The sequence below is a fragment of the Ornithorhynchus anatinus genome, chromosome 14, assembly GCF_004115215.2.
Source record: "Ornithorhynchus anatinus isolate Pmale09 chromosome 14, mOrnAna1.pri.v4, whole genome shotgun sequence".
Classification (NCBI taxonomy): domain Eukaryota; kingdom Metazoa; phylum Chordata; class Mammalia; order Monotremata; family Ornithorhynchidae; genus Ornithorhynchus; species Ornithorhynchus anatinus.
The window spans coordinates 39,496,268-39,522,229 of NC_041741.1; the positions used below are offsets into that span (position 1 = coordinate 39,496,268).

Consider the following 25,962-nt stretch of genomic DNA (forward strand, 5'->3'; position numbering starts at 1 on the left):
TATTAAATATTATTACTACAGCTTAATATGTGCCATCATAATAATAGTAAACATTATTGTTATTATTGCATGACACTTAGCACTCACCCAATTCCATAACACAGCGGAGATGGTCTTGCAAAACCCATATTAAGGAAAGTTTTCATAGAATTCATCCTGTTTCAATGCTGTGTGCCTGCATATATGTCCCACAGTCTCACAGAGAGACCTGGAGAGAGGGCATAGTAACCTACCACATAAGGAACAGTGACCTAACTCTGCCAGCCTCAAGAGATGGCAAATTTGGGAAGGAAAAGGGAATCAGGGAAGGCCTGACTTTTTGAGGGATTTTTGGAGGAGGGCAGCATTAACTAACTTTAATTTATTAAAAACAAAAAATCCACAGAAAGTCATTCCCCCCACCTTTAAATTCAACACTCCTCTAGTTGTTACCTCCCTTAGGTCCAAACTGTGAAGAAAAATGGGTCGGTAAATCTGGCTAGCGTGAGTCCCCAGAACTTTTCTGAGGTCACTAGATTGTTCCTTTTATAAATCTCATTCATTGTAGTATATTCAAGAGTGAGTAGGCAAAGAAAAACCACAAAGGCAAATCCTAATTCGTGCTAGTAAAGCCACTCCTTTTGGTAGCATATTATTGCTTCATCTCAGACTGTGCTACCAAGAAAAAAATAAAATTTCCCTTTCCCAAACAGTACAAACAGATACTTTTAAGGGGTGAGTCACACCTTACATTTCATCACCATCATCATCGGTAAGTTTATTGAACACTTATTGTGGGCAGAGCACTGTACTAAGCACTTGGGAGGGTACAACACAACAGAATTAGTTGACACTTGCCCTACCCACAATGAACTTCACAATTGGGAATCTAGTTCAGCTGTAAGAGAGGGAAGGAACAATTGAAAATGTTGCTTGCTTGCTTACGAGAATACTTCCTTTTTCAGAAATCAAAGAAGATGAATGTAATGGGACATGCCACACCAGTGCTAAGTAGGTATTCAGCCTGTCCTCTTTCGAGAGGGGAGAGGGCCTATCACTCTGACCAGGAAAGAGTTTACCTCACAAGAATTTCAGAGTTTGGGTTGTTTGAAAAGTCTTATTTGGTCACCCCATATGTGGGTTGCGTCACTTTCAGCCTTTTCCCACAAGCAGAGAACTGCAATATCAACCCTACCATGGAGGACCTGAGGTTTTCCACCATATTGGTTACTTGAGGGAAAGATCAGGGTGCTGAGGAGGAAGTAGGAATTTAGATTGGGCATCCATAACCTTGGAGATAGGAATCCAGGAGGGCAGACATCACATGGTTCTTCCAAGCTTCCTGTGGCCCGTCAGAGACAGAGGCTTGGGTCAGTGAACCATTGGTCTGGCTGGAAAATGCGATTGCTCATGGTCTAATATTCCCCCTTTTCTTTCCCACTTTTCTCCAACTTAACCTTCTCCACAGTCATTCCTCAGACATTGTTCTCTTGCCTTCCTCCTCCTTGCCTTCTTTCCCCATTTGTTCATGTCCTCTTCCAACGTGTGTGTGTGTGTGTGTGTGTGTGTGTAAATACATGTATTCATTTTGCCCACTCTAGCTGTATGTATTTTTATGTTGCCTCCACTCACTGAGTGTAAGATCCTTGTAATAAATCAATCAATGGTATATATTGCTATGTGCAGAGCACTGTACTAAGCACTTGGAAGAGTACAATAAAGCACAAATAGCAGACATCTTCCCTGCCCATAATGAGCTTACAGGCTGGGAACGTGTCATTTCATTTTTCTGAACTTCCAAGGAGCCTGGTACATGTAAGTGTTCAGTAAACACTACTACCAAGAGTAGAAAACCCCACAAGCTTCTCCTCTGAATTGGCCTACTTTGGTAGTCCAGACAGTTTTATCTGGAATGGTTTTCAAGCAAACCACTCTAGTCTGTGAGCTCAGGTGGGTGGGGATTGTCAATCTTTATTGCTGTATTGTACATTCCCAAGCGCTTAGTACAGTGGTCTGCACACAGTAAGTGCTTAATAAATATGACTGAATGAACAAATGAACCCAAGCAATTTGGGAGATTAAAATCTAACCAAGCTGTTCTTACCAAGAATGGAGTTATTATTATCCTCGGTAAAAATCGCTCTTCTTATTAAGCTGCTTCACCGACACTTCCATTCACTGTGCCCTTGGGCATCTCTGCTCTGCTTTTTCCTCATCTGGGCCTGTGTAGAGACACGTGAACGTTCACCTGGTTGGTAAATGCTTTAGCTGTCTAGTATTGGGCTGTGGGAAATGAATTTGTTCATCCTGCCATTAAGAGTAAAGCAATACCTCCCCGCAGTGATGCGTGAATGGAAAGGCTAATTTTTCCAGCATACAACTTGTCCTCCTTTTCCTTTGTAGTTGTCTTACCAATCCTGATGGTCCACCGTCCTGCAAGTGTGCAGCTGGCTTTCAAGGGAACGGGACAGCCTGTGCAGGCGAGTGGAACTTTGTTTTCTACCTTTTGAAAGAATGTGCTGCTGCCCGTCTTCAAGGACTGCAGGAAAACAGAAGAGCTGTTGAGAGATTCACGTTTCCGTGGCCGTGAATGGAGTCCAATAATTGCTGCCAATTGAGTAGAAATGAATTGAATGCAACAGGTGCAGCTTCAGGAGGACAAAGGACTGGAGATCTCTAGGATGGAGCATATTGTGTTCAAGAGGAGGGAACATGTTGTTTACGTTAGAGTTGTGTGGGTTTGGAAGTAGCTTGGGCCTGAGTTACATCTGTTGTCTTTTGCTGGAAAAAAAAAAGCTTAATGAGTGGGACAGACCTGACTGACAATGCCGCTTCAGGTAGTCAGGAAGCTTTGCATCATCCTGATGGGCTTATGGGGCTGATACTGATCCAAATTAGCACACCGCCCCTCCGTGGCAAACACAAAACTACTCTTGAGAGCCACATTGCAGTGTAGCCCAGTTGCCCTTTCAAAAAATTGGAACGCCCCAACCCACAGACATATGCTTTCTCATGGGGAAGGAGATCAGTTCCTCTCACTGGACTTTTGTCCACATAGCCCAGATACCAGCATTCATTTTTAACATTATTTGGAGTTTAGGAAATGGTGAAGTTAATGACCAAAGCATTAAAGCAGTACTAATCTTAGTTACCCACTTCTAAGCACTATATAAATAAGAAGCTATTTCAGTCTCTAGTCATAAGTCAGTCCTGTCATTCTTCAAATCTCCCCCATTAACCTTCTCCTAACAGTCTTCAGGGGGGCAGGCTCTTTCTGGGCCTGTTCATATTGAAAGATAGATCACTGCTTCTCTAGTAGGGTATATTTTTATGGGAATTAAAAGTACATATAATTATATAATTGGGAGGTAATTATTTTTTCAGGTGAAAATCAGGCTTAAATTTTTAAAGTTTCAAAGCTGTCAAGCATTTCTAATTTTATTTTAGGATGCTTTACTCATGTAGAACAACATGTGCATAATCAGCATTTCTTCAGAAACATGTTATCTCTTTCTGATTTTTGCAAACGGCTAAGTTGGACCTAGTTAATTGTTGACCTCCACAGTGATTTTTATACAAATTAGAGTATCAGACTTCATCCTCAATCTAGAACTGAACTACATTTGCTCTGAGGCGTGGGCTAAAAGCAAGAAGAATGATGTCTCCCAGGAGAGAAGTGAAAGCTGACTATTGGTGTCAGCCAAAGGAACACCAGGATCTTTATAGAGTGTAGAGGAAAGAAATTTCCCAGAAAAAAAAATATGTATTTTTTTTTAATGACCAACCCTTCCAGATATCTTTTCAACATGCAGAATGGCAGTAAAGCTGTTAGAAGAGAATCTTTCATTCATTTGGGGCTTTCTTATAATTATAATGATAGTATTTGTTAAGCACTTATTACGGGTCAAGCACTGCTCTAAGAACTGTGGTAGATATGTTAATCAGGTTGGATGCAGTCCCTCTACCACAGCAGCTTACAGTCTAAGTAGGAAAGTAGTAGTTTCTCGGCGGGGGGAAGGTAAAGGCTTTAACCACAATTTGGTTAGTAGAAGTTCATATTCACACAAGCAAAATCCTAAAAGTGCATAGAAATTTGAGGGTTTCTTGAGAAGGGAAGATTTAAGGCCTAATTTTTTAAACCACAATTTGGTGGTAGAAATCAGATTAAATCAGAAACAACCCTAAAAATGTATAACCTACTCACCAAACAGGTGATGGTCACAGAGATCAACCAAAAAAACCTGATTGATTGCCCCTTCTGAGCCTTAAAAAAATTTAGAAAACATTTGGCTCTAGAAATAAATTCTCACTCTTTGTGGACAGAGATTGTTTCTTCTTCGGTCAATATGTCCCAGGCCCCTAGTAGAGTGCACACAGTAGACACTCCCTAAATACTATTTTTCGATTGATTATTAGCTGAGGAATAAAGCTGAAAGTTTTAAAAGTCACCAATGGAGTGAATATTCATTTTGGATGTGTTTCTCTCTCCTCTCGCCATCCTCCATCACCTCTTGCCTATCCCTTTCCGTAGCCATCGACGCCTGTGAAACCCGCAATGGCGGTTGTTCTGCCAAAGCAGACTGTAGAAGGACCACCCCGGGAAACAGGGTTTGTGTCTGCAAGGCTGGATACGCTGGAGATGGAATTGTGTGTCTTGGTATGTAGAATCAGGGGGGTGTCAGTGCATTTTATCCAATGAAGAAATGAAGGAGGGTGGAGGGGCAGGGAGAATTGATAGCTATTAGACCTGAGCCTGACTGAGATCAAGGAGGGTGAGAGGATAAGAGCCTCGAGACTAGAGATGGAGAGTCCCAAACAGAGGTTTGGTGGTGGCAGAGGAAGAATACTTATCCTCTTTATGGCCTAGGGTTTGTTCTCCCTTTGTGATTTGGCATTTATTCAGTCCCATCCACTATGGGTTTCTCACTTCCCTCATTAAGCGACGTCTCAGTCCTCTTAAGTCTTTGTCGATGTTCCTTAGCATAAGATGAACAGTAGACTCTTCAAACTATATTTGAGTCATCTAGTGAGAAATCTGTGTACAAATATAAAATGCCATCCAAATACAATTCTTTCAAGAGTTTCTGAAATTTTCATGACTAACACACTTCTTAATAATAATAATAATAACTGTGACATTTAAGTGTTTATTATGTGCCAGGCACTGCAGGAAACCCTGGGGTGGATATAAGGAAATCAGGCTGGACACAGTCCCTGTCCAAACTTGGGGCTCACTGTCTTACTAAAGCTACAGATTGGCCACCAAAATGTACAAACTTTCAGTAGTATTCTTACTCTACTCAAATAATGGATAAGAAAGTGGCTAATAAGTGGTTAATAAAAGCCATCTCACCATGGAACTAGGGTTATCCTAGGTAAATTAGGCATTTTTTCACTTCCCTAAATAGCCATAAACCAGCTCTCCTAAGGCATTTGATAAATTTATGATGCTCGATGAAAATGTGACACTCTAAACATGAAATTGGGATTTATGTTTTAAAGAAATCAATCCTTGTTTGGAAAACAATGGTGGCTGTGACAAAAATGCAGAATGCACTCAAACAGGACCCAATCAGGTGAGTTGTTGTTTCCTAAAATATGGTCAGTCAATTATATCTATAGAGTGCTCACTGTGTGCAAAGCACTGTACTAATATAATAGATATATTCCCTGCCCGAAAGGAGCTTACAGTGTAGAGAGAAACACTAATCAGGGACACTTGGGAGACTGTAAAATTCATGTTAGGGCCTGAGACCCAGGAAATGGGTGTCATAAACTGGGGGGGAATGGGAGCCATGGATGATGGAGAAAGGGATATAAGGAGACAAAGTGTGCATGAATAATTCCAAAGGAAAGAAAAGAGAGTTGATGCCACTTAGCATCACCTAATTATGTGTTCACCCCCACCCAAACCCCATAACATATATGTACATACCAATCAATTGAACTTATTGAGTACTTACCATGTGCAGAGAATTGTACTGAGTGCTTGGGAGATTACAATATAACAGAGTTGCTTGACATGTTACCTGCCCACAGCGAGCTTACTGTCTAGCACATACTTTTATAGTCTCTCGTTCCTGCTACCTGTAATTCATTTTAGTGTCTGTCTTCCCCACTAGATTGGAAGTCCCTTGAGGGCAGGGATCATGACTATTCTATTGTATTCTTCTAAATGCTTAGTACAGTGCTCTACACCCAGCAGGTGCTCAGTAAATATTATTGAGAGGGTAACATTGAGGGGACCTGGAGGAATTGGGCCAAACCAGTGACCCTCAAAATTGTTCTCAACTTAAATATTTAGTTACACTGGTAATGTACTGTGGGTAATAGTAAAAAAAAAAAGAAAAGATAGAACTAGAAGCAAATGGAAAAAGTTTCCTTCATCTGTCACCTTGTCGAATCAAATCGAATAGGCTCATGCTCACATTAAAAGGTAAGAGACTAAGTAAACGATAATCCCATCACTCATATTTAGCCTTGACATTTTTTCCCTTAAGGATGGGAGAAAAAATTATTTTAAAAGGTGAATGGAGAAAAGTGGGGTGATGTGATGTTTAGAGATTAGGGAGAATTTAAGTCAATAGATGGGTTCGAGGTAAACAAAACAGAAAAGAAGCTATGGATGTTTTATGTAATATATTATCTTTCCCTGACAGGCGGTCTGCAATTGCTTGCGAGCATATTCGGGAGATGGAAAAACATGTACCCTCATCAATATCTGCCGAACGGTGAGGATAGCTACAGGGCAAATGCTCCTACAGTTCACCCTTGGTTTGGCCTTTTTCTGGCCTTTCTTCCCCTGGGGATCTGCCAAGTTTTGACAGAGATGTGTATTTCTCCAGAAAATGGCCAAAAGTTCATCCAATAAAACCATTTATGATACAACTCCATATCTCAAGGACTAAAACCTGGTTGTACCCCCGGGTGTGTTGCTCCACACACTCACAAGTCATAAATTTAGATCCATTTCAGAACCTCTGAAATAGTACTCTGAAATTTCTTTATCTTCCCTATTCTGTAATGATGTGTCACTAAACTATTGTTTGTTAAAATAACTCCAGGTATATTAGCAAAATATCATAATTGTTACAACTCCTCATTCAGTTATTGCATCAAAGATTTAAGTGCCACTGAGTGATACTTGACATAACAGTACATGATATTCTTTTATGCTAAATGCTAATACTTGACAGAAGCAGCACATAACACATAAAAATTTTATTTCATATTCTGATCTCATATTCTTACATCTATTTCAGTACTTAGCACAGTGCTTGGAACAGTACGATCTTAATAAATGTGATTGTCATTATTATTATTATTATATCACCTTTCCAATAGTTCTGGAAGAGATTCCAATTTATACCATCTAAGTCAAGGTGGAAAGGTATTCATGGTACTGCCATTCACAATATAGCCACATTTTCAATGAGCATAATGCTGCTGCAAAATGAGGTACAGCTGTACATACAAGCATATTTTATGTCATATCAGGGACTCCTAGAACTGTCCTGTGTTTGCTCTCCAGAAGTATTCCATCTGTCAGTGATAGCAAAGCATCATGGGTGCCTCAAAAAAAAAGTGACTCTCAGAGAACATGTTTCTATAAATACACTGTGTCTTCCTATTTATAGTACCTCACACCTGAGAGTTGCAGAGTAATTGGCAAATTATGCAGCCCATAAATCCTGTAATTAAATCCCTCTGTTGACAGTAGTAACAGTAATTGCTGCACATCGATCTGTTAGCCTCATTATTGCTGATGATCCCCAGATTTGCAAAGGCCACTGAGGTAAATGAGGGGAAAGGATGTAAACCAAAAGCAAAGAACGGAGGGAAAAGGATGGAGTTTGCAGATGCTGTATCTGGTATTTGAGGGATACGGACTTTACCCTGAAAGATTTTCTTCTACTGAAGAAGACTTTTAAAGCTGGGTCCGGGCTTCAGTTGGTTGAATAATGCCTAAGCCACCCATGGCAAACGGTGTTTAATAATTACAATAACTGTAGTATTCGGTAAGCACTAACTATGTGCCAAGCACAGTCCTAAGCACTAGGGTTGATACAAAATAATCAGGTTGGACAAAGCCTCTGTTCCACATGGGGCTCACAACTGACAGGGTGGGGTTAGAGGAAAAAGGTATTTAATCCCCACTGTATTGATGAGGATATTGAGGCACAGAAAAATTAAGTAATTTACCCGAGGTCATGTAGCAGAACAGAGACAGGATTAGAACTCCAAAGTCTGTGCTCTTACCATTAGGCAGTGATTTTAAATGTCACCAGAAAGGAGTCTGAGCAGCCCAAGGTCGAATTCCCATCCCAGCCAATAAATTCTCCCTAGGTATAACTAAGCTGTTACTTTCTGCAGTGGGAACCCTTCTTCTAGTTCTATTCTCTCTGGAGTAGAAGCCCAACTGGTGGAAATTCTCTTTAGACTATTCTTTACATACCTGTGTGTACATGCATACAATATATGGGCAGGAAGTCCCCATTTCACTGTAATCTTCAATGAAGTTTTTAAATTTTATGCAAGTTTAAGGGAAAAAGTACTTTTCGAATAATAGCCAGACTTTTAGTCCTAATAGCCTTCAAGTCTTTGCCACAATTTATTAATGTACTTAGCGTTCTGAATTGTTCACTGCGGTAGTTATACAATATGCCATATTTCAGTTGAGATTATTTTATTGTGACATTCTCTAGCTCTTTGTAATACTGTGTGTGCACGACATCATGGTTAATCACTCTGATTCGAGGTTGAGAGAGCATTTCTAATGCCTTGTGATTCTCTATTATTTTTCCTATTTTATGCTCCAGTAAGAGAATTCTCTCTCCTTCTGCAAGGCTGGTCATAATTTCCTTATAAACAGATGTGGTCTGGGAAAGGCTCTCCAAGTTCAGGAAAATAAATTAAATGGGTTCTTAACTGTAGAATTATTTTGCAAATCGCTTTTGACACTATGCAGCCTAACTGAGTTTATTCTCCTATTGAAAATTCCACCAGAAAAATGGCGGCTGTAGTGAATTTGCTATCTGTAACCATACCGGACTGGATGAAAGAACTTGCACCTGCAAACCGGACTATATTGGGGATGGCTTCAACTGTCGTGGGACTGTCTATCAGGTGAAGCATCATTTGCTCAATAAAATTAGGTGTTTTGGCTAAAGGAAGTGTTTGCAATGACCATACCAGTTGAGTAAGCTTCAAGCTGGATGTAAGCCCTGATTCTCTTGAGGATGGACCCCTTCATCATCTACGTACGTCTCTCTGCCTCTCTTACTTCCCCCATTTCCTTTCTGATATCTAGTTGGATGCTGTCATAGATGTATTCAATATTTGTGGAGTGTTTAATAATAATTGTGGTATTTGATAAGCCCTTTACAATGAGCCAAGCACTGTACTAAGCACCGTGGTAGATACAAGATAATCAGGTCCCATATGGGGATCACAGTCTAAGTAGGAGGGAGAATGGGTATTGAATCCCCATTTTATAGATGAGGCACAGAGAAGTAAAGTGACTTGCCCAAGGTCACAACAGGTATGTGGCAGAGTCGGGATTAGAGCCCAGATCCTCTGACTCCCAGACCAATACCTTATTTTTTAATGGTATTTGTCAAGTGCTTGTTATGTTCCAGGCACCGTACTAAGCACTGACACGGTCCATGTCCCACATGGTGCTCACAGTCTCTGTGCTTATTTTACAAATGAGGTAACTGAGGCACAGAGAAGTTAAATAACTTGCCCAAGGTCACACAACAGACAAGTGGTGGAGCTGGGATCAGAACCCAGGTCCTCCTGACTCCCAGACCTGTACTCTTTCCACTGGGCCATGCTGCTTCTCTCTATTTATTCCTTCCTACTTCAATCCCTGGGCAGATGGTAGATTAATGTCTACGGTGGGAGTTGGAAAGCAATTACTCTGGGAACCCCAACTGTTGTGTCGTGAAATCAGCAATATATGCTGGTAAATGATTTGCACAGTAGAGAGCCTAGGAGTCTCAGCCCAACACTCCACCTTCCTCTGCATCCATTTCCATCAGCCTTCTGTCTAGTACACAGACTTTCCAGGCACTCATTTTTCCCTCTTCCAACAGTGCCTTTGGACTCAAATCCAAAGAACAGAGTCAGGAATATGAAACTGGCCAGCACTAGATAGCTGGGGGGATGTTGCAACTCGGGATTCGGTGTCGAATCCAACAGGTACTTTCAGACAGACTAGCAAGAGAGGAGGGTCAATGGATGGAGTACAGTCCTCTAGACTGTAAACTCGTTGTGGGGAGGCAAAGTGCCTACCAGCTCTGAGAAGCAGCATGACAGTGGATAGAGCACAGGCCTGCGAGTCAGAGGAGCTGGGTTCTAATCCAGTCTCCACCATATGTCTGCTGTGTGACCTTGGGTAAGTCACTTTATTTCTTCTGTGCTGCGGTTTCCTCATCTATAAAAGGGGAATTGAGACTGTGAGTCCCACATGGGACAAGGATTGTGTCCAACCTGATTATCTGGTATCTACACAGTAAGCGCTCAATAAATATAAATGATTGAGTGCATCCTTGGGAATATTTGCACATTTGAATATTTGAAAGGATGCCCTTGTAAAGTCTTATTCCTTTCTGCAAGTTTAGTTCAAAAATAAAAGAATTTCCTTTTGACTGTAGGAGCTTCCCAAGAATCCAAGAACATCCACCTATTTCTATCAGCTTCAGGTAAGAATTCCCTCACTGTTCCATAAGCCTGAAGCAGTAATCCTTGAAGGCAGAAGACATCGAGGATTGTGTTCAGATATCGGGTGGGGAGGGAGGTGGGAAGAGGTGGAGGAGAGACTTAGGAGATGGAAAAAGTTGACTTTGTGACTGCTGTGTTCCTCTCTTCACTGTTTTCCCATCAGCCTGTGCACAATTCCTCACTCTAGGCAAGGCCTCCCAACCTTGAATGGTGGCTACTGGCTTAGTTTTCCAGACCCTAGCATTCTGAGAGTTGCCCTAGATGTACCTGCCCAGGCTGGGTTGAGTCAAAGTCAGATGGCAGGTGGCATCAGGGAGAATTTTATGGGCTGTGCCACTCTCGGTCAGCTCCCATACTATCCAAACCAAACGTGGCCTAAAGCAACCAGCCTGTCACCTCGCCTAAGACTCAACTCATTCATCATTTTTCATAAGATGGGATTTTCATTTCAGGACTTCAATGCAATCCCCCTTAGTGGGCTCAGCCCACGTTAGTCTTGTGGTCTACCCCTTGGGATCAAAATCTCTCCCCGTGGACTGCTTTGGAATTCCTGGGATTTGAAGTTAAGTCTATTCCTTCCTGAAATGGGTGGATGAAATGTGTCCATTTTTTCATGTTGAAATCAAACAGGGATGAGAGAATCTGGATCCATAGAGAAGCTTGGTTTGGACTAGTTTGAGGAATTGAGCCTCTGAATAGCACTGCTTTGAGTCTGGTAATTCTCCTTAAGCAAAGTTCAGGCCTCTTATTATCGTGGCAATGCAGGGTACTTACTGGGTGATCGAGGATTTGGGCTTGGGGTTCTCTCTCCAGGAAAACTTGGTCAGAGACCTGGCCAGCCCAGGCCCTTTCACCATCTTCGTGCCCTCTTCGGAAGCTTTTGAGGAATCCCAGGTAAGGAATTGATTTTTGATGCCGATTGAGCAAACGGGCACTCTGGCTTCTGAATGCGATGTTCAGCCTTCCCCCTGAACCTCCTTGGGTTCCTGCCTCAGGTTAAAGACTGGACAACCAAGGGAATAATGCCCCAGATTCTTCGGTATCACATGGTAGCCTGCAACCGCCTGCTCTTTGATGACCTGAAGTCGACCCCAAATATTACATCTCTCCAAGGGGAAATGCTCAAGATCACCTTCTCTCAGGTAAATTGAACAAGAGGAAATCCTCTGCTTCCTTAGAGTTTTTCTGAACTGGCATTTCCTTTTCCAATTGCTTGTCACCTGAGAGGAGACCAGACTTCCACATGCCACTTGTTATGGGTAGAGAATGTGTCTACTAACTCTTACGGTGTACTCCCCCAACTGCTTAATACGGTGCTCTGCAAACAGTAGGTGCTCAATAAATATTACTGATTGATGTCTCCAGGAAGCAGCATGGCTTAGTGAAAAGAGCACGGGTCTGACAATAACTTGGGTTCTAATCGCAGCTGCACCTCTTGCCTGCTGGGTGACCTTGGGGGAGTCATTTCACTTCTCTGTGCCCCGGTTTCTTCAGCTGTAAAAATGCAAATAAAATACCTGATCCTCCCTCCCCTTTAGACTGTGAGCCCACGTAGGACAGGGACTGGGTCCAGCCTGATTATCTTGAATCTACCCCAGCGCTTAGTACAGTGCTTGGCAACAGGTGTTTGGCTTCTGGGTTAGAGGACTGTGTGCTTACATCAACAGTTACTGAAAGCATTCAGGAACGGGGCAGTTTGCCTCACAATTCTTCTAAAATGTTCATTTGACCCTGATTGCATTGACCTTGTGCAAAATCGGTAAAAAGTGTTTGCATTTCTATTCCTGTCTATATCTTTTTTCTGTGAAAAATCCTGGATTTATTTTTGTTTGTTTCAGGATACAGTATATTTAAATGGCAAAGCTAAGATCATATCCAGTGATGCCATCAGCACCAATGGTGTTATTCATGTTATAGACAAGCTATTAATTCCCCAAAACACGCAGGTCATCCTCAAGGATACATCAGGAAATAATCGGGTATGTAGGCTTGGGGGTATTTAATTATCAAGCAGCCATCTTCAACAAAATTACTGTCCAGCATATTCCTTGCCCAAAATGTTATTTTGAGTCTGGCTTTTTTGGGTGTTTTTTTTTGGTCAAGCGGGGGGAATGTGTTATTGTAAACCCTTTGGAGGGAAGATAAACAAGCAAAATCAAAATCCCTATTTGAATCCAAATTTTAGAACTCATTTCTGAGTTTCTTCTATATTCCCTTACCTTCAGGAACAACAGAGAGAGACATCAATGTTACCTCACTAAGCAGTAAGAAGGCTAAAAGAAAACTAGAAGCTGTAGTGGCCATAATGTTATCATGCCTCCAAACAATTCTATATGTCTTAATTCTGTTGTACTCTCAGGGGCTTAATACAGAGCCTTGTGCACGGGTGAGCCTGTTGTTGGGCAGCGATTGTCTAGATCTGTTGCCGAATTGTACATTCCAAGAGCTTAGTACAGTGCTCTGCACATAGTAAGCACTCAATAAATACAATTGAATGAATGGTGGCACTAGGTGAATACCACTGACTGATTATGAGCCATATTTAAATTGCACATTTTCTATTTCAATTTCACTTTGTCCCACCAATAGGGACAAAATGTCATAATTAAATGAAGGAAGAGTTTAACATTGAGCTCAGTGTTTAGGCTCCTTGGCCCTAAAGGTTAGAGGCCAGTACAGTTTCCCAGTTTTCTCTCCCCTAGGGCCACTACTGCTAAAAGCAGTTTAAAATTCCATAACAATTCATAAAATAAAAGGCATAACAACGACCCTAAACTTCCAGAATACTGTGATTATTTCCCAGATGAAACAAAACACCTGTATCCTTGTTCTCTTTGCAGGAGAATCTTACAACAGTGGCTACAAGCAATGGATATAGCAAATTTAGCAAGCTACTGCAGGTAAGAACACAAGGGGAAAAACCTTTTGAGTTGTCAAGTTGCAACTTGTTTGAGATTTCCAGAAGTCAATGAGATCACTTGTAAGGAAAGACAAGCTTTGTGATGTGTGGCATTGTTATTTGGGATGCCAGTTTGTTCCATTCCTGAGAAAATGAGGACCCCCTGCCTCCCACATAGTGGTTTGAAGGGATACAAAACAATTGCTTAGGTGCTAATTGCCTAAAGTGTCCAGTTGATTTTAGATGTGCCTGGGGACCCCTGTCTAGTGTCCTCAAAGCAGTGGAAGGGGTTGATTTACAATCCACTAATGAGCCCTGTCCTCTGATTCCTGCAGAAGGGATCCAGTTTGTTTGAATCATCTGCCAATCATCTAATGCAGTCTGACCAGAGTGATTTCCATTGTTAACATATATATGCATGTCTGCTCCAGTTTATTAGCTGGAGGGAGATGGGGTGAGGGGAATGAGGGAGTAGAGGTATATGATGACAGATTTTGGCAGCCTGAGTGGTGGAGCCTCAGCCCTGAACTGTACTGAATTTCTGGGAAATGAATTTTTCTGAAAGAAAGAGATGGTGGGACAGGGGTGAGGGAAGATGCTAAGGGCGAGTGACTCTTGCAACAGAGATCGGGACACAGAGGGCCGGCGGAAAGACCACTAAAGAACAGACTCTGTACTTTTCCCTTGAGCGCTGGTCAGGTAAATGGGAATGGCATTCTTACATTCAAATGGAAGAGGGGAAGATTTCTCAAAGTCCCAGATTTCTAATGATCAGATTTTGAGAGACTGTCCTGAATTAAGACTCTACAAAGGCCCTGATAAAAATGGTTTTCTTCATCTTTATAAAACTGAGAGGGTAAATCCCACAATTTTCCCAGACTGATCATGATGGGATAGAAACTTAGCAGAGTGCTAATGCTGATGCTTAGCACAAAGGTGAGCAGGAATGTTTGCAAAAGTTAGCACTCTTTCTTTCCTATCAATAGGAGCCAAATATTTAATTTCTCCTGCTCTGACAGTTTGGGCACTATCAGTAAAGATCTAAGTAGATTACAAATAAACTAGTCAATCTCCAAATTAATGATTTCAATGTATGAGAAGGTGGGTAAGCTCTTTGTGGGCAGGTAATGTTTCTGTTTATTGTTAAAGTATATTCATTCACTCATTCAATTGTATTTATTGAGTCCTTACTGTGTGCAAAGCTTGGGAGAGTACACTATAACAACAGACACTTTCCTGCCTACCACGAGCTCACAGTCTAGCGGGGGAGACAGACGTTAATAAAAATAAATAGATAATTAAATAACAGATATATACAGATAAGACTCTACAAAGGGCCCGTTGTCCTCTCCCACGCGCTGAGATCAGTCCTTTAGGCAGAGTAAGTGCTCAATAAATATGATTGACTGACTGACCCTTTCCTTTGACGCCCCCCAGCCCAACATTTCCTCTACACTAATCCTTCTTCCAATGGTGGCCACTTACAGGTCAATTTGCTATGTGTTTCAGGATGCAGGTTTGCTGAGGCTTATCAATGATCCCATTCATGAGCCTGTCACTTTGTTCTGGCCAACTGATGAGGCTCTTGGTCAAATGCCCATGGAACAGCAGGATTTCCTGTTTGGCAGTGACAATAAGGACAAGCTGAAAGAGTACTTAAAATTCCATATCATCAGAGATGCCAAGGTACAATACTCAAAACAGCCACCTATGTTTCAAAATGCCCCGGTGCTAAAGTCCCTAATTAGAGGCAGGGATAAAGATTAAATGTTGCCCTTGCTGACTGTAAATGCTGTTAAAAATCAAAAGTGCTTTCTAGAGGAGATTATGGAATCTGTGGTCAGGCTGTCATTTAAACCATCCCACAAGAATCCCTCCCCGAAGGCAGGGAAATAGATTAAATGCCATCACATTCCCTTCCAGTCCTGTGACCCTAAGGTTCCCTCCACTGTAAAATGGGGATTAAGATTGTGAGCCCCATGTGGGACATGATGAACTTGTATCTACCCCAGTACTTAGTACAGAGCCTGGCACATAGTATGCACTTAACAGATATTTTAAAAAAATGACTTGAATCCCATGTGAAAGCAGTATGGGCTACACGTTATCCCCTATGTTTTTAGAAAATAACTTCTGCATCCCCATTCTTCTATCAGGCCATTCCCATGCCCATAGTCATCCCCATCCCACATAGCTTTGTTTTTAAAACGTGTTTCCTGGGGGCTTCCCTGTCCAGCTGTACTGCTTGGGACCCCTAAGTCCAAGAGGACAGGAGAGGATTGGTCAAGAGAGGAGGCTACTGCAATATCCCCTCCCTTTGAAAAATACTTTGTTTCTTCAGTATGTAAGGGCCAATGTCAATATAAAATCACCTAAAATATTACTGTCTCATTCACAGATTTTAGCTGTGGATCTCCCTAGTGTGGTTTCTCGAAAGACTCTTCAAGGTTCCGAAATCAGTGTGAAATGTGGAGATGATAACAATATTGTATGTATTTTCACATCACATGAGATGTTGTTATGAAGAATAAGTATAATTCATTGTCCAATAGCCAGTCTCTACATGAAAATTATGTTTGTGTTCCCCTAAATTGGCTATTTTTCTTGCTAGTGACTCAACCATTCCATGACCTGTCTGTTTTCTGGCTTGGCTATAGCACTGATTTTTCAAAGATTTCACAGGCATTTGTGACTTTCATTCATTCATTCAATAGTATTTATTGAGCGCTTACTATGTGCAGAGCACTGTACTAAGCGCTTGGAATGTACCAATCGGTAACAGATAGAGACTGTCCCTGCCCTTTGACGGGCTTACAGTCTAATCGGGGAATCGAGTGTGTGGACTTGTTCCACACACTCACACATATTCACTCTGACATGCAACAGCAACTTCAAAAGCTTGTGGTGCACTTATTTCCTGTCTCTAGGGCAAGGGACTAAGATTTGAAAAGGTCGAGGGTCAAAACGTCAGAATATCAAGGGCAGATCCAGACTTTGCACTAAAGTGGCAGAACCCAGTGCTTTCAGTTCTGGGCTCCTGACCTAGTCCTCCTTCAAGTTTAAAGTATTAAAAATTTTGCATTTGAATAACAACTTCTTGATTCCCAAATATCCCATATTTGCAGTAGTGGACAAAGTAAACAAAGCTGCTCCCAGGAAAGTAGAGCAGAGAGACCATAGTTCTTCTAACAGTGAAGCAGAAAGCCTAGTGAAAGAGCACAGGCCTGGGAGTCAGAAGATCTGGACCCTAGTTTTGGCTCTCCCACTTTCCTCCTGAGTGACTTTGGGCACTTAACTTCTCTGTGCCTCAGTTACTTCATTAGAATTGACTTTGAGCCCACGTGGGACATGGATAGTGTCCAATCTGATTAGCTTGTATCTTCCCCAGAGCCTAGTATGGTGCCTGGAACATAGTAAGCAGTTAGCAAATACCATTAAAAAAATAAAGGTCTGCATCAAGTGGAGGGAAAAGGGGGATCAGGAGTTCCCTTTACAGTTTTCAGTTCTTACTGGGCAAAGCACAATACTAAGCACTTGGGAGTACAAGTCATTAGAGTAGGAATATAGTATCTCTACCCACAAGGAGCTTACATTCTAGCCTCAGAGGACATCTACATCATGTGACCCTGCATGTATGTCCGACATACCACATGCAACTTGGGTGCCTGGGTGTCCAGTGTTGGGGAGGACCGCCAGTGATCACCCAACCTCCAGCAACTCTACCGAACATCTCAACTTCCAGACGCTGGGAATGCTGTCCTGACCTGAGAGAAGATCATTAAGCTGGGGAGGCCCATTGAAGGGAGGGTTCCTTGACCTCTTTTTTTCCCCCTCACTTTCTCCTAGGGTGAGCTGTTTCTGAATGACAGGAAGTGTAAGATTGTGCAGCGACAGCTTGAGTTTGACAGTGGCATTGCTTATGGCATTGACTGCATGTTGATGGACCCCAGCCTGGGCGGTCGTTGTGACAATTTCATCACCTTCAAAGTGTCGGTCAGTCCTAAAACTCTCCTGCGTGTTTCTCTTGGGCAGCTTATTTTCTTGATGCAGATCAAGGCTCGTGAGCTAAAATACGTCCATTACAGTGATGCAGAGACATTTATGTTTATTTCTTCAATGACCTCTTAAACCAGGTTAGAGCAGCATGGCCTAATGGATAGAGCACAGACCTGGGAGTCAGGAGGACCTGGGTTCTAATCACGGTCCGCCACTTGTCTACTGTGGGACCTCGAACGAGTCGCTTCATTTCTTTAGGCCTTAGTTACCTCAGTTGTAAAATGGGGATTAAGATTGTGAGCCCCATGTGAGACATGCACTGTGTCCAATCTGATTAGCTTGCATTTACCCCAGTGCTTAGTACAGTGCCTGGTAAAACAGTAAGCGCTTAATAAATAGCATTAAAAAGTATAAAAAAAGCAAAAGTTCCCCAGTAGGGTCCCACAAGGGTTTGCAAGAGATGCCATGGTCCTCAAGTCTGGATCCCCCTTCTTGCTGGCTTCCTGTTGGCAGTGTCCAATTTTTAAAGGGCCAATGACCTACAAGACTACTTTCTATCTTTCCCAGGGGTTGCCCCTTTACGTCACCATATCAGCCCCAAATCCTGGAAAACTCTCTCTCCCACTTCTCTTCTTCTAAGGTCCTTGTCAGCAGAAGCAGCAACAGTAAAAAGGGGGCACTCGGGCACTCTTTAGAACCACATATGTAGCTGACCTTCAGGCCCAAAGGCACCACTGATGGGGAACTCTGTAGAGCTGCAAACTAGAGCCTCGTAGAATCCCTTGAAAAATCACAATTTCAGGACAGGATCAACCAATCAATGGTATTTATTGAGCGCTTACTGTGTGCAGAGCACTGTACTAAGTGCTTGGGCAAGTACAATATAACAGAGTTGATAGATACGTTCCCTGCCCTCAATTAGCTTACAGTCTAGACAGGCTGGCAACATATAGGGTATCCCAGGCCTGGAAAATCTTTTCAAGATCTCTGCAAAACAGGCACTTCAACCAGGAAAGGGGTGAGTAGTTGAAGAAGGTGTTTGGTGCCTCCCAAAGACAAAGGTTGGAAACTTCTGCCTTAGAGATGCTTCCCAGATGGCCCTAGAATTAAACCAGAATTACCTCAGCCTCTCCTTACCTACCTGCAGTACCCTCTACCCTGGCTTTTTTTCAGATCCACACTTATGTACTTAATCCCTCTCCTTCTTGGCAGTGGTTCCTACCTGATGAAATAAAAAGACCAGATGGGAAAGGTGGATGATCACATTGGGGGGCAAAATTTGAATAAAGAACATATAGTGAAAACTATTCCTCTTTAAAGTTAGAATGGTCCCGTAATTTCCAGTATTATTTTTTTCAAAATATCGGTTTGTTTTTTCACCTCTTCTAGGGGGAATGTGGTAGCTGTTATAATACTCCTGGCTGCCCTGTCTGGAGTAAACCAAAGGTAAGACAAGACAGAAATGATAATAATAACAGCAATGGGGAGGATTATAAGTATGTTAGTCTTTAACCACTGAAATCTTCAGAAAGTGTGTGTAATTAGATTAGACCAATGAATGGTCCAGAGATTTTAATATAGAGGGACTGAGAAAGATGTCTATAATAGCCCCTTCAGTGCTCAATTCACCCATCCAACTCCCTAGGGCATCCTAGAGAAAACTCATAAGTGGAAAGATGGAGGATTACAGCCTCCTTCATACAAAAGGAACTTGAACGAATGGATGATGATTTTCAGGAAAAATCTTTTCAGGAAAATCCTTCCATATTAGAGTCCCCAGTGGTGAGCATTCAGTAGGAATAACTAGAAAATGGTAAAGCTGGAGATTAAGATGTGAAGCTGGCAGCATAATTATCAGAATATGAATGAGGTGGAAATACGATATGGATATAAGTAATGGGATCAAGCTATGAATTACCTTATGTGTTGAGGATTCAATTGGTGTTTGCTTTTTTTTTCTCCCCCTCCCTCTCCTGCCATTGGCTGCATCTTTGTCTAAATGGGAAACATTTAGGGAGTGAGACAAAAATGTTCTTATAACCTGCTCTTCAGAAGGAATTTAGATGGCTGCCGTCAGGTGTGTACCATGGTCATGCGTGTGCCCAAGTGCTGTAAGGGTTACTTTGGCCGAGACTGCCAAGGTAAGCTTTGGTTTCTTCCATCATCCTCCCACATCTCTCTTGGAGAGGCTTCCAAGCAGGACAGCCTGCCCCGAAAGAGGGAGCTGAATGTACAATTCTGCCTGTCTTCCCAAATGCCAGATATCTGTGGAAAACAGCTCAATCAATCAATTAATCCATGATACTTATTGAGCACTTAGTCCGTTTGAGACCCAAGGTAAACTGGAGTTAGAAGATGAGCATATTACTGTGAGCCCATCACTGTAATTTTATCTCTCAACTAATCAGTGGTATTTATTGAGCCTGCACTGTGTGCAAAGCAGTGTACTAAACTCTTGGGAGAATACAATACAATAGTTGGTAGTTTTCCAAACAAAACTGGAATTTTATTTCAGATCACGGAATGTCAAAAAAAAAAATCAAACAAAATGGCATCTAGCTATATTGTACAGATGATTGCCCAATTTCATTCTGTATCTAAACTTTCTTTTGTCTTGGATTACCCAGTTAACGTCTGTTGATGATGAAACAATTGAGATAATAGGTGTTCAGATGATTAGCTTGCTGCGGTATTTTTCCCAGTTTTGGCAAATCAGCTCCCCAAGAGATTCGACATCATGCCCTTTTCATTATCAACTCCAAATTGTGTGTCCGATCCAGGTTCCAATCTTTCCACTGAGGTTTCTAGGAGGCTTTAATGGCATTCTGCTTGGTGGAACAACCCTTATGATGCTCTTTTATTTTATGGTATTTGTTAAGTGCTTACTCTGTGTCAGGCACTGTACTAAGCGCTGGGGTCAATACAAGCTAATCAGGTTGGTCACGGTCCCTGTCCCACATGGCGCTCCCAGTCTTAATCCCCATTTTAAAGATGAGGTAACTGAGACCCAGAGAAGTGAAGTGACTTGCCCAAGGTCACAAAGACAAGCAGTGGAGCCAGCATTAGAACCCAGATCCTTCTGCAAAGATTTAGCACAAATTGCCCTCCACTGTGTGGGGCATGTCTGACCTCATGCTGCCCACTCCCCTGTAGTGGGTGTGTGCTGCCCAAATACATAATGAACCGTCTTGGGCCCTTCAAAACAGAATGAGAGAAAGGGGTTCAAAGCCTTCTAGAACCCTACACTTGAGTTATCCTCACACCAAGAGGATGATCCCTTCTGTATGGGAAGGAGAAAAATCGAATCACCAAGAATCCCAGAGACTCGATCTGAGCTATCCATTAAGATCGTGGAGCAGAACCCAGGTCTTCTGATTCTTACTCCTTACCCACGTAGGCTGCCCCAGATTATTGATAAAACAGAAGAGCTGAATTACACTGATGCTTGTCTTATTTTTTGCAGCCTGCCCTGGAGGACCTGAGAACCCTTGTAATAACCGGGGTATCTGCACTGATGAGTACTTTGGAGCAGGAGAATGCAGGTGTAACACAGGCTTCAACGGGACTGCATGTGAACTGTGTTTGCCCGGAAGATACGGGACAGACTGTAAACGTGTGTTTGACTTCGTTTCCTTGGCTATTGTGTATTCTATTTTATCTGCTCTTTCAGAGCCCACCTTACCATAATCCCCATTTCTCTCTCCTTCTATTTGTTTTCCATCAATTCAACTTGGCCTCCAGTTCCTTGGAGAGTTCTCTTTCTTTCTTTGATTTACAGATCAAGTGGGAATTAAGAGGCAAATCTCTATTTTCCTAGAAAATGATTTTTTTAGTTTTTTAAAGTAAAAGCAACAGTAGCACTTTGTATTCCCTACCAGTCCTTACTGATGTCTCTTTCCTCTGGGACTCTCTCTTTTCCTTTTGTATCCTGAAAGGCCAATGAAAAAAAACCCTTTCTCCCTTCACTTTTCTAACTGTGTCACTCTCCTCTTTACAACCCTCCGCTTCTTCCTTAGGAAATACATTCTAACATTCAGGGCTCTGCTGTTACCACTATTCCTTTGTCTTCATTTTTTTTGTGGTATGTGTCAAGCACTTACTATGTGCCAAACACTGTTTTAAGCTCTGGGGTAGATACAGGTTAAGTTAATTGCAGTCCCTGTCCCATATAGGTCTCACAGTCTAGGTAGGAGGGAGAATAGATTTTGAATCCCCATTTTAAAGTTGATGAACTGAGACACAGAGAAGTGAAGCAACTTGCTCAAGGTCACACAGCAGGCATGTGGCAGAGCCAAGATTGGAACCCAGGTCATCCTTCTGCCAGGCAGATGGTTTTTCCACTAAGCCACACTGCTTTTTTATATATCGCATCTCTCTAAAGGTCCATCATCAAGTAGTACCGGTCTCTGCCTCTCCTATGTCTGTGACTTTCCCCAAGCTGCCTCATGGCTGGGGTGCATATGTGTCCTTCTCGCTCCACCAACTAAAAAGTCCTGAGAGCCTCTGAGTGCTGAGTACAGTGCTTTGCACACAGTAAGCACTCAATAAATACGATTGAATGAATGAACTGTCAACTCTTTAGAGAATTCCAACACACACACTCCTCTGCCCAATCCATGGCCAATAGGCATGGGTATTGCCAAATGGTGTTATCCTTCTACCTGAAAATAGGAGCCCAGAGAAAGTCATGAGGTCCCTTGCACCAACCCCCACCAACCCCCACTCAGGTGTTCCAAAAACGATTCGAGAGGAGGAAGAGATGCCGGGGCTTCAAGCTAGACCTCCCTGGTGCTCACTGAGCCAGCATTGTTTTCCTTTGTCGACCCCCTCCAGTGTTAATGAAGAGTGTAGCTGCACACACTGACTGAGCCGCATTGTGTTTTACAGCCTGCGAGTGTTCTGGACACGGACAATGCGACGATGGGGCCTCCGGCTCGGGACGATGTTTTTGTGAAACCGGATGGACTGGCCGGTTCTGCGACACCAAATTAGGTCTCTCTCTCTCTCTCTCTCTTACTCTTGTCGCCAGCTGTGAGCAGTGACAGGCTGCAGTATACAGAGGGAGTTAATTGTATTAGTGTATGCAGGATAGGTGGGTGCCTAGAATGGTTAATAGTAAATGGAGTGCATAGCCTCTCCTGGATCCGAATAAATATAGGTTTTTAAAGAAAATGAGATTAATCAAACAGTCGACGGTATTCATTAAGTGTTTACAGTGTGCAGAGCACTGTACTGAGGTCAGGGATAGGTACCAGATAAAGAGGTTGGAAACAATCCCTGTCCCACATGGGCAGCAGAGTGCAGTATGGACTAGAGTGGGGAGAGACAAAGTGCTTTCTTTAAATTTTAACATTGCCAGCCCTTGGCAGTATCCATATTCCAAAATACAAAATCCTCTCTCCCCTCAGCTGAGGAATGTTTGTGATTTAGAAATGGGATGTACAGTGAATTATCTGAGCTTGGATTCTCCCTTGGATTAGTTGCGAATGAAAGCATTTCTTCCTCCAGGTTTATAACTGAACACGAAGCAGTTGGTATTTCTCTTTTCTTTCCTCTAGATTGAGGCTAGAGGGGTACTGTGTTGGTATGTCAAATATCCTTGTACATTAAAATGCTTCAACTTTCTTCCAGCTTTGCCACCAAAATGCTCACCTCCTTGCTCTAACCATGCCGTCTGCAAAGAAAACAACACCTGTGAATGTAACCTGAATTATGAAGGAGATGGAATAACATGTACAGGTGAATTTCTCTTTTTTTTATGGTATCTGTTAATCATATTTATCGAGCACTGTACTAAGCGCTTGGCAGAGTTCAGAACAACAGAATTAGCAAACATGTTCCCTGCCCATAATAACCTACAGTCTAAGTGCTTGGGAGAGTACAGTATAACAGAGTTGATAGACAAATTCCCTGGCCACAGTGAGTTTACATTCTAGAGGGACTGTAAGCACTTACTATGTTCCAGGCACTGTACTAAGCATTGAGGTAGATACAAGCTAATCAGGTTGGTCACAGTCCATGTCCCATGTGGAGCTCACAGTCCCCACTTTACAGATGAGGTAACTGAGGCACAGAGGAGTTAAGTAACTTGCCCAAACTCACGTAGCAGATAAGAGCCAGAGCCTGGATTAGAACCCAGGTCCTTCCAATTCCCAGGACTGTGCTCTATCCACTAGGCCACACTGCTTTTTTTCCTGCATCTACTGCAGTACTATAACTCAGTATTTAACCTGTAATATTTTCCTTGACTTTTAGGTTGGTTTTGTGTTTATCCCTTAGATTATTCTTAGATCGAAGGCCTTTGGGGGCTAGGGACCATGTCTAATCTTCACCTATTTGTTTTGCTTTTTTTTCCCAGTGCTTAGTGCACTGCTTCGCACACAGTTGCCATTTAATAACACTGCTAGTACTATTATTTCTACCGCATGGTTGAGCCTCGTACCGAAATCATGATTGATTTTGCCATCCTGCATATGCCTTTATAGTTGCCCAATCTCCCCTTCTTAGATAGGTGAAGCTGAAGTTCAAGATATTAAGCTGGTTTGCTCCCACTCGCTCAGGAGACAACATTTAGACTTAGCAATTTTCAAGGTCCTTTTAGGGGTGGGGTGAGTCCCCCCACATGTTGTTTAACTCTTATTTTGGTAACATTTGTCAAGTGAATTCTCCATTCTTGAGAGAGTAAGCCTTTGGAGAGTAAGCCTAACTTCCATCTTCACATTTTCTCAAGGACCTCAGTCAAAAATAATGGGAGAGCCAAAGAAAAAGTTCAGATGCTCAAAAATAAAATTTCCTGTCATCTTATTTGCTCTAGGAAAAAAAAAATGTTTAACGCTAAATTTCCTGTTCTGTCTTTGTAGTTGTGAATTTTTGTGCGCAGAACAATGGAGGCTGCTCAAAGGTTTCCAAGTGTTCTCAGAAGGGCACAAAGGTCACCTGCACCTGCCAGAAGGGCTACAGGGGAGATGGCCACACCTGCATCCCAGTGGATCCCTGTGCAGATGGATTTAACGGGGGTTGCCATGAGCATGCCATCTGTACAATGACGGGACCGGTAAATCTCATTCTGGGGAAAACCTCGGGAGTCGATTCCAGTGCCTCAGTCTTATTTTCCTACTTGTCCTTGGGATTTTTGCCAGTTTTCATTCCTTTCATAAGGCTTCCATGTGTTTCAGTAGAGTCACTTTGTAAAGGCTGGCACTGGATCTTTAAGACTCCATTCTAGATGGGAAGCCTACAGAGATAGATTTTCACCTGTCTTTGAGGATTAATGGGAGTCTAGCCTGAAAATATGATAAGGATCTCAGGGGCTCTTTTCAACCTAGAAGAGAGTGATGAAAAGGGAGTTTTACTGATTTAAGCAATTCTTGAAAATGTAAATATTCTTTAAAAGTCTTCTGAGTTTGGAAGGACATAGGAGCTACTGTTTTATCTTTTTCTATTCAAATGGTGTGAAATGACCCTCGAGACAGCAGTGGCTTATTCTGGGTGACCCTGTACCCTGACCTCAAGTCAGTTTTGCTCTTTGAATGGGTAATCCGACATTCCACTGTAGCTTTCCCCAAAGTGTAGGCTGGGGAATCCCTAATAGCCCAGAAAATGTGTCTAGAGGCCCTTACTCCCTTCTTTTCACATTTTCTCAAGGATCTAGGTCAAAAATAATGGGAGAGCCAAAGAAAAAACAATCAGGATTTAGCATCTGTTGGGGAAATAATATCAAACACTTTAACTCAAACATTAACAATTGCTCTTGTTAGAAAATGGCATCATTCCTTCAGTTGTGGTGGTTTTACTTCTTCATCCTCTCTCCCCACAGGGCAAAAACAAATGTGAATGTAAAAGTAACTATGTTGGGGACGGGCTGGACTGTGCCGTGATGCAGTTCCCCATCGATCGCTGCTTGCAGGGCAATGGGCAGTGCCACGCCGATGCCAACTGTGCCGATCTCCATTTCCAGGGTCAGTACCATTTGGGGGACTTGTGTTTTCTTACCAGGATGAGCTAACTGGTCTGAGTGGATGCAAGTGGGTGGGAATACCCTCTATTGTCCTTTGACCCTAGGTTTGCATTCCTGAAAAACCCTACATTAAAGTTGTGTTACAGTGGCTCCGCTTACATTCCTGGGCCTCATTTTCTTCACTGGTAAAATTGGGTTTAATATTTGTTCCCCCTCCCACTTAGTCTCTGAGCCCCATGTGGGACAGGGACTGTGTTGTATCTAATTATTCTCTATCTACTCCAGAGCTTAGTACAGTGCTTAGTGCATAGTAAGTGCTTAACAAATACTACAATCATTCTTATTTTTATCATTATATTATGTCTAGTTTGACCGATGCCACACATGTACACAACCATTTCTTCCT

At 42.3% G+C, this 25,962-nt stretch overlaps 1 protein-coding gene across 3 annotated transcripts in view; it reads left to right on the forward strand.

Annotated features, from left to right (window-relative positions):
• STAB2 (stabilin 2) overlaps positions 1–25,962 on the forward strand; it is a 107,564-nt gene that overhangs the window by 70,448 nt on the left and 11,154 nt on the right. For all 3 annotated transcript variants that reach the window (XM_029078915.2, XM_029078917.2, XM_029078916.2), the window contains 21 exons: positions 945–990; positions 2,383–2,459; positions 4,511–4,636; positions 5,482–5,555; positions 6,639–6,710; positions 8,986–9,105; positions 10,638–10,685; positions 11,518–11,598; positions 11,700–11,846; positions 12,543–12,683; positions 13,545–13,604; positions 15,113–15,289; positions 16,002–16,091; positions 17,450–17,596; positions 18,989–19,045; positions 19,614–19,740; positions 21,063–21,212; positions 22,487–22,591; positions 23,231–23,338; positions 24,460–24,653; positions 25,416–25,557. In XM_029078915.2, coding sequence (XP_028934748.1) covers positions 945–990; positions 2,383–2,459; positions 4,511–4,636; positions 5,482–5,555; positions 6,639–6,710; positions 8,986–9,105; positions 10,638–10,685; positions 11,518–11,598; positions 11,700–11,846; positions 12,543–12,683; positions 13,545–13,604; positions 15,113–15,289; positions 16,002–16,091; positions 17,450–17,596; positions 18,989–19,045; positions 19,614–19,740; positions 21,063–21,212; positions 22,487–22,591; positions 23,231–23,338; positions 24,460–24,653; positions 25,416–25,557 — 2,289 coding nt within the window. The remainder of the gene's footprint in view (positions 1–944; positions 991–2,382; positions 2,460–4,510; positions 4,637–5,481; positions 5,556–6,638; positions 6,711–8,985; positions 9,106–10,637; positions 10,686–11,517; positions 11,599–11,699; positions 11,847–12,542; positions 12,684–13,544; positions 13,605–15,112; positions 15,290–16,001; positions 16,092–17,449; positions 17,597–18,988; positions 19,046–19,613; positions 19,741–21,062; positions 21,213–22,486; positions 22,592–23,230; positions 23,339–24,459; positions 24,654–25,415; positions 25,558–25,962) is intronic.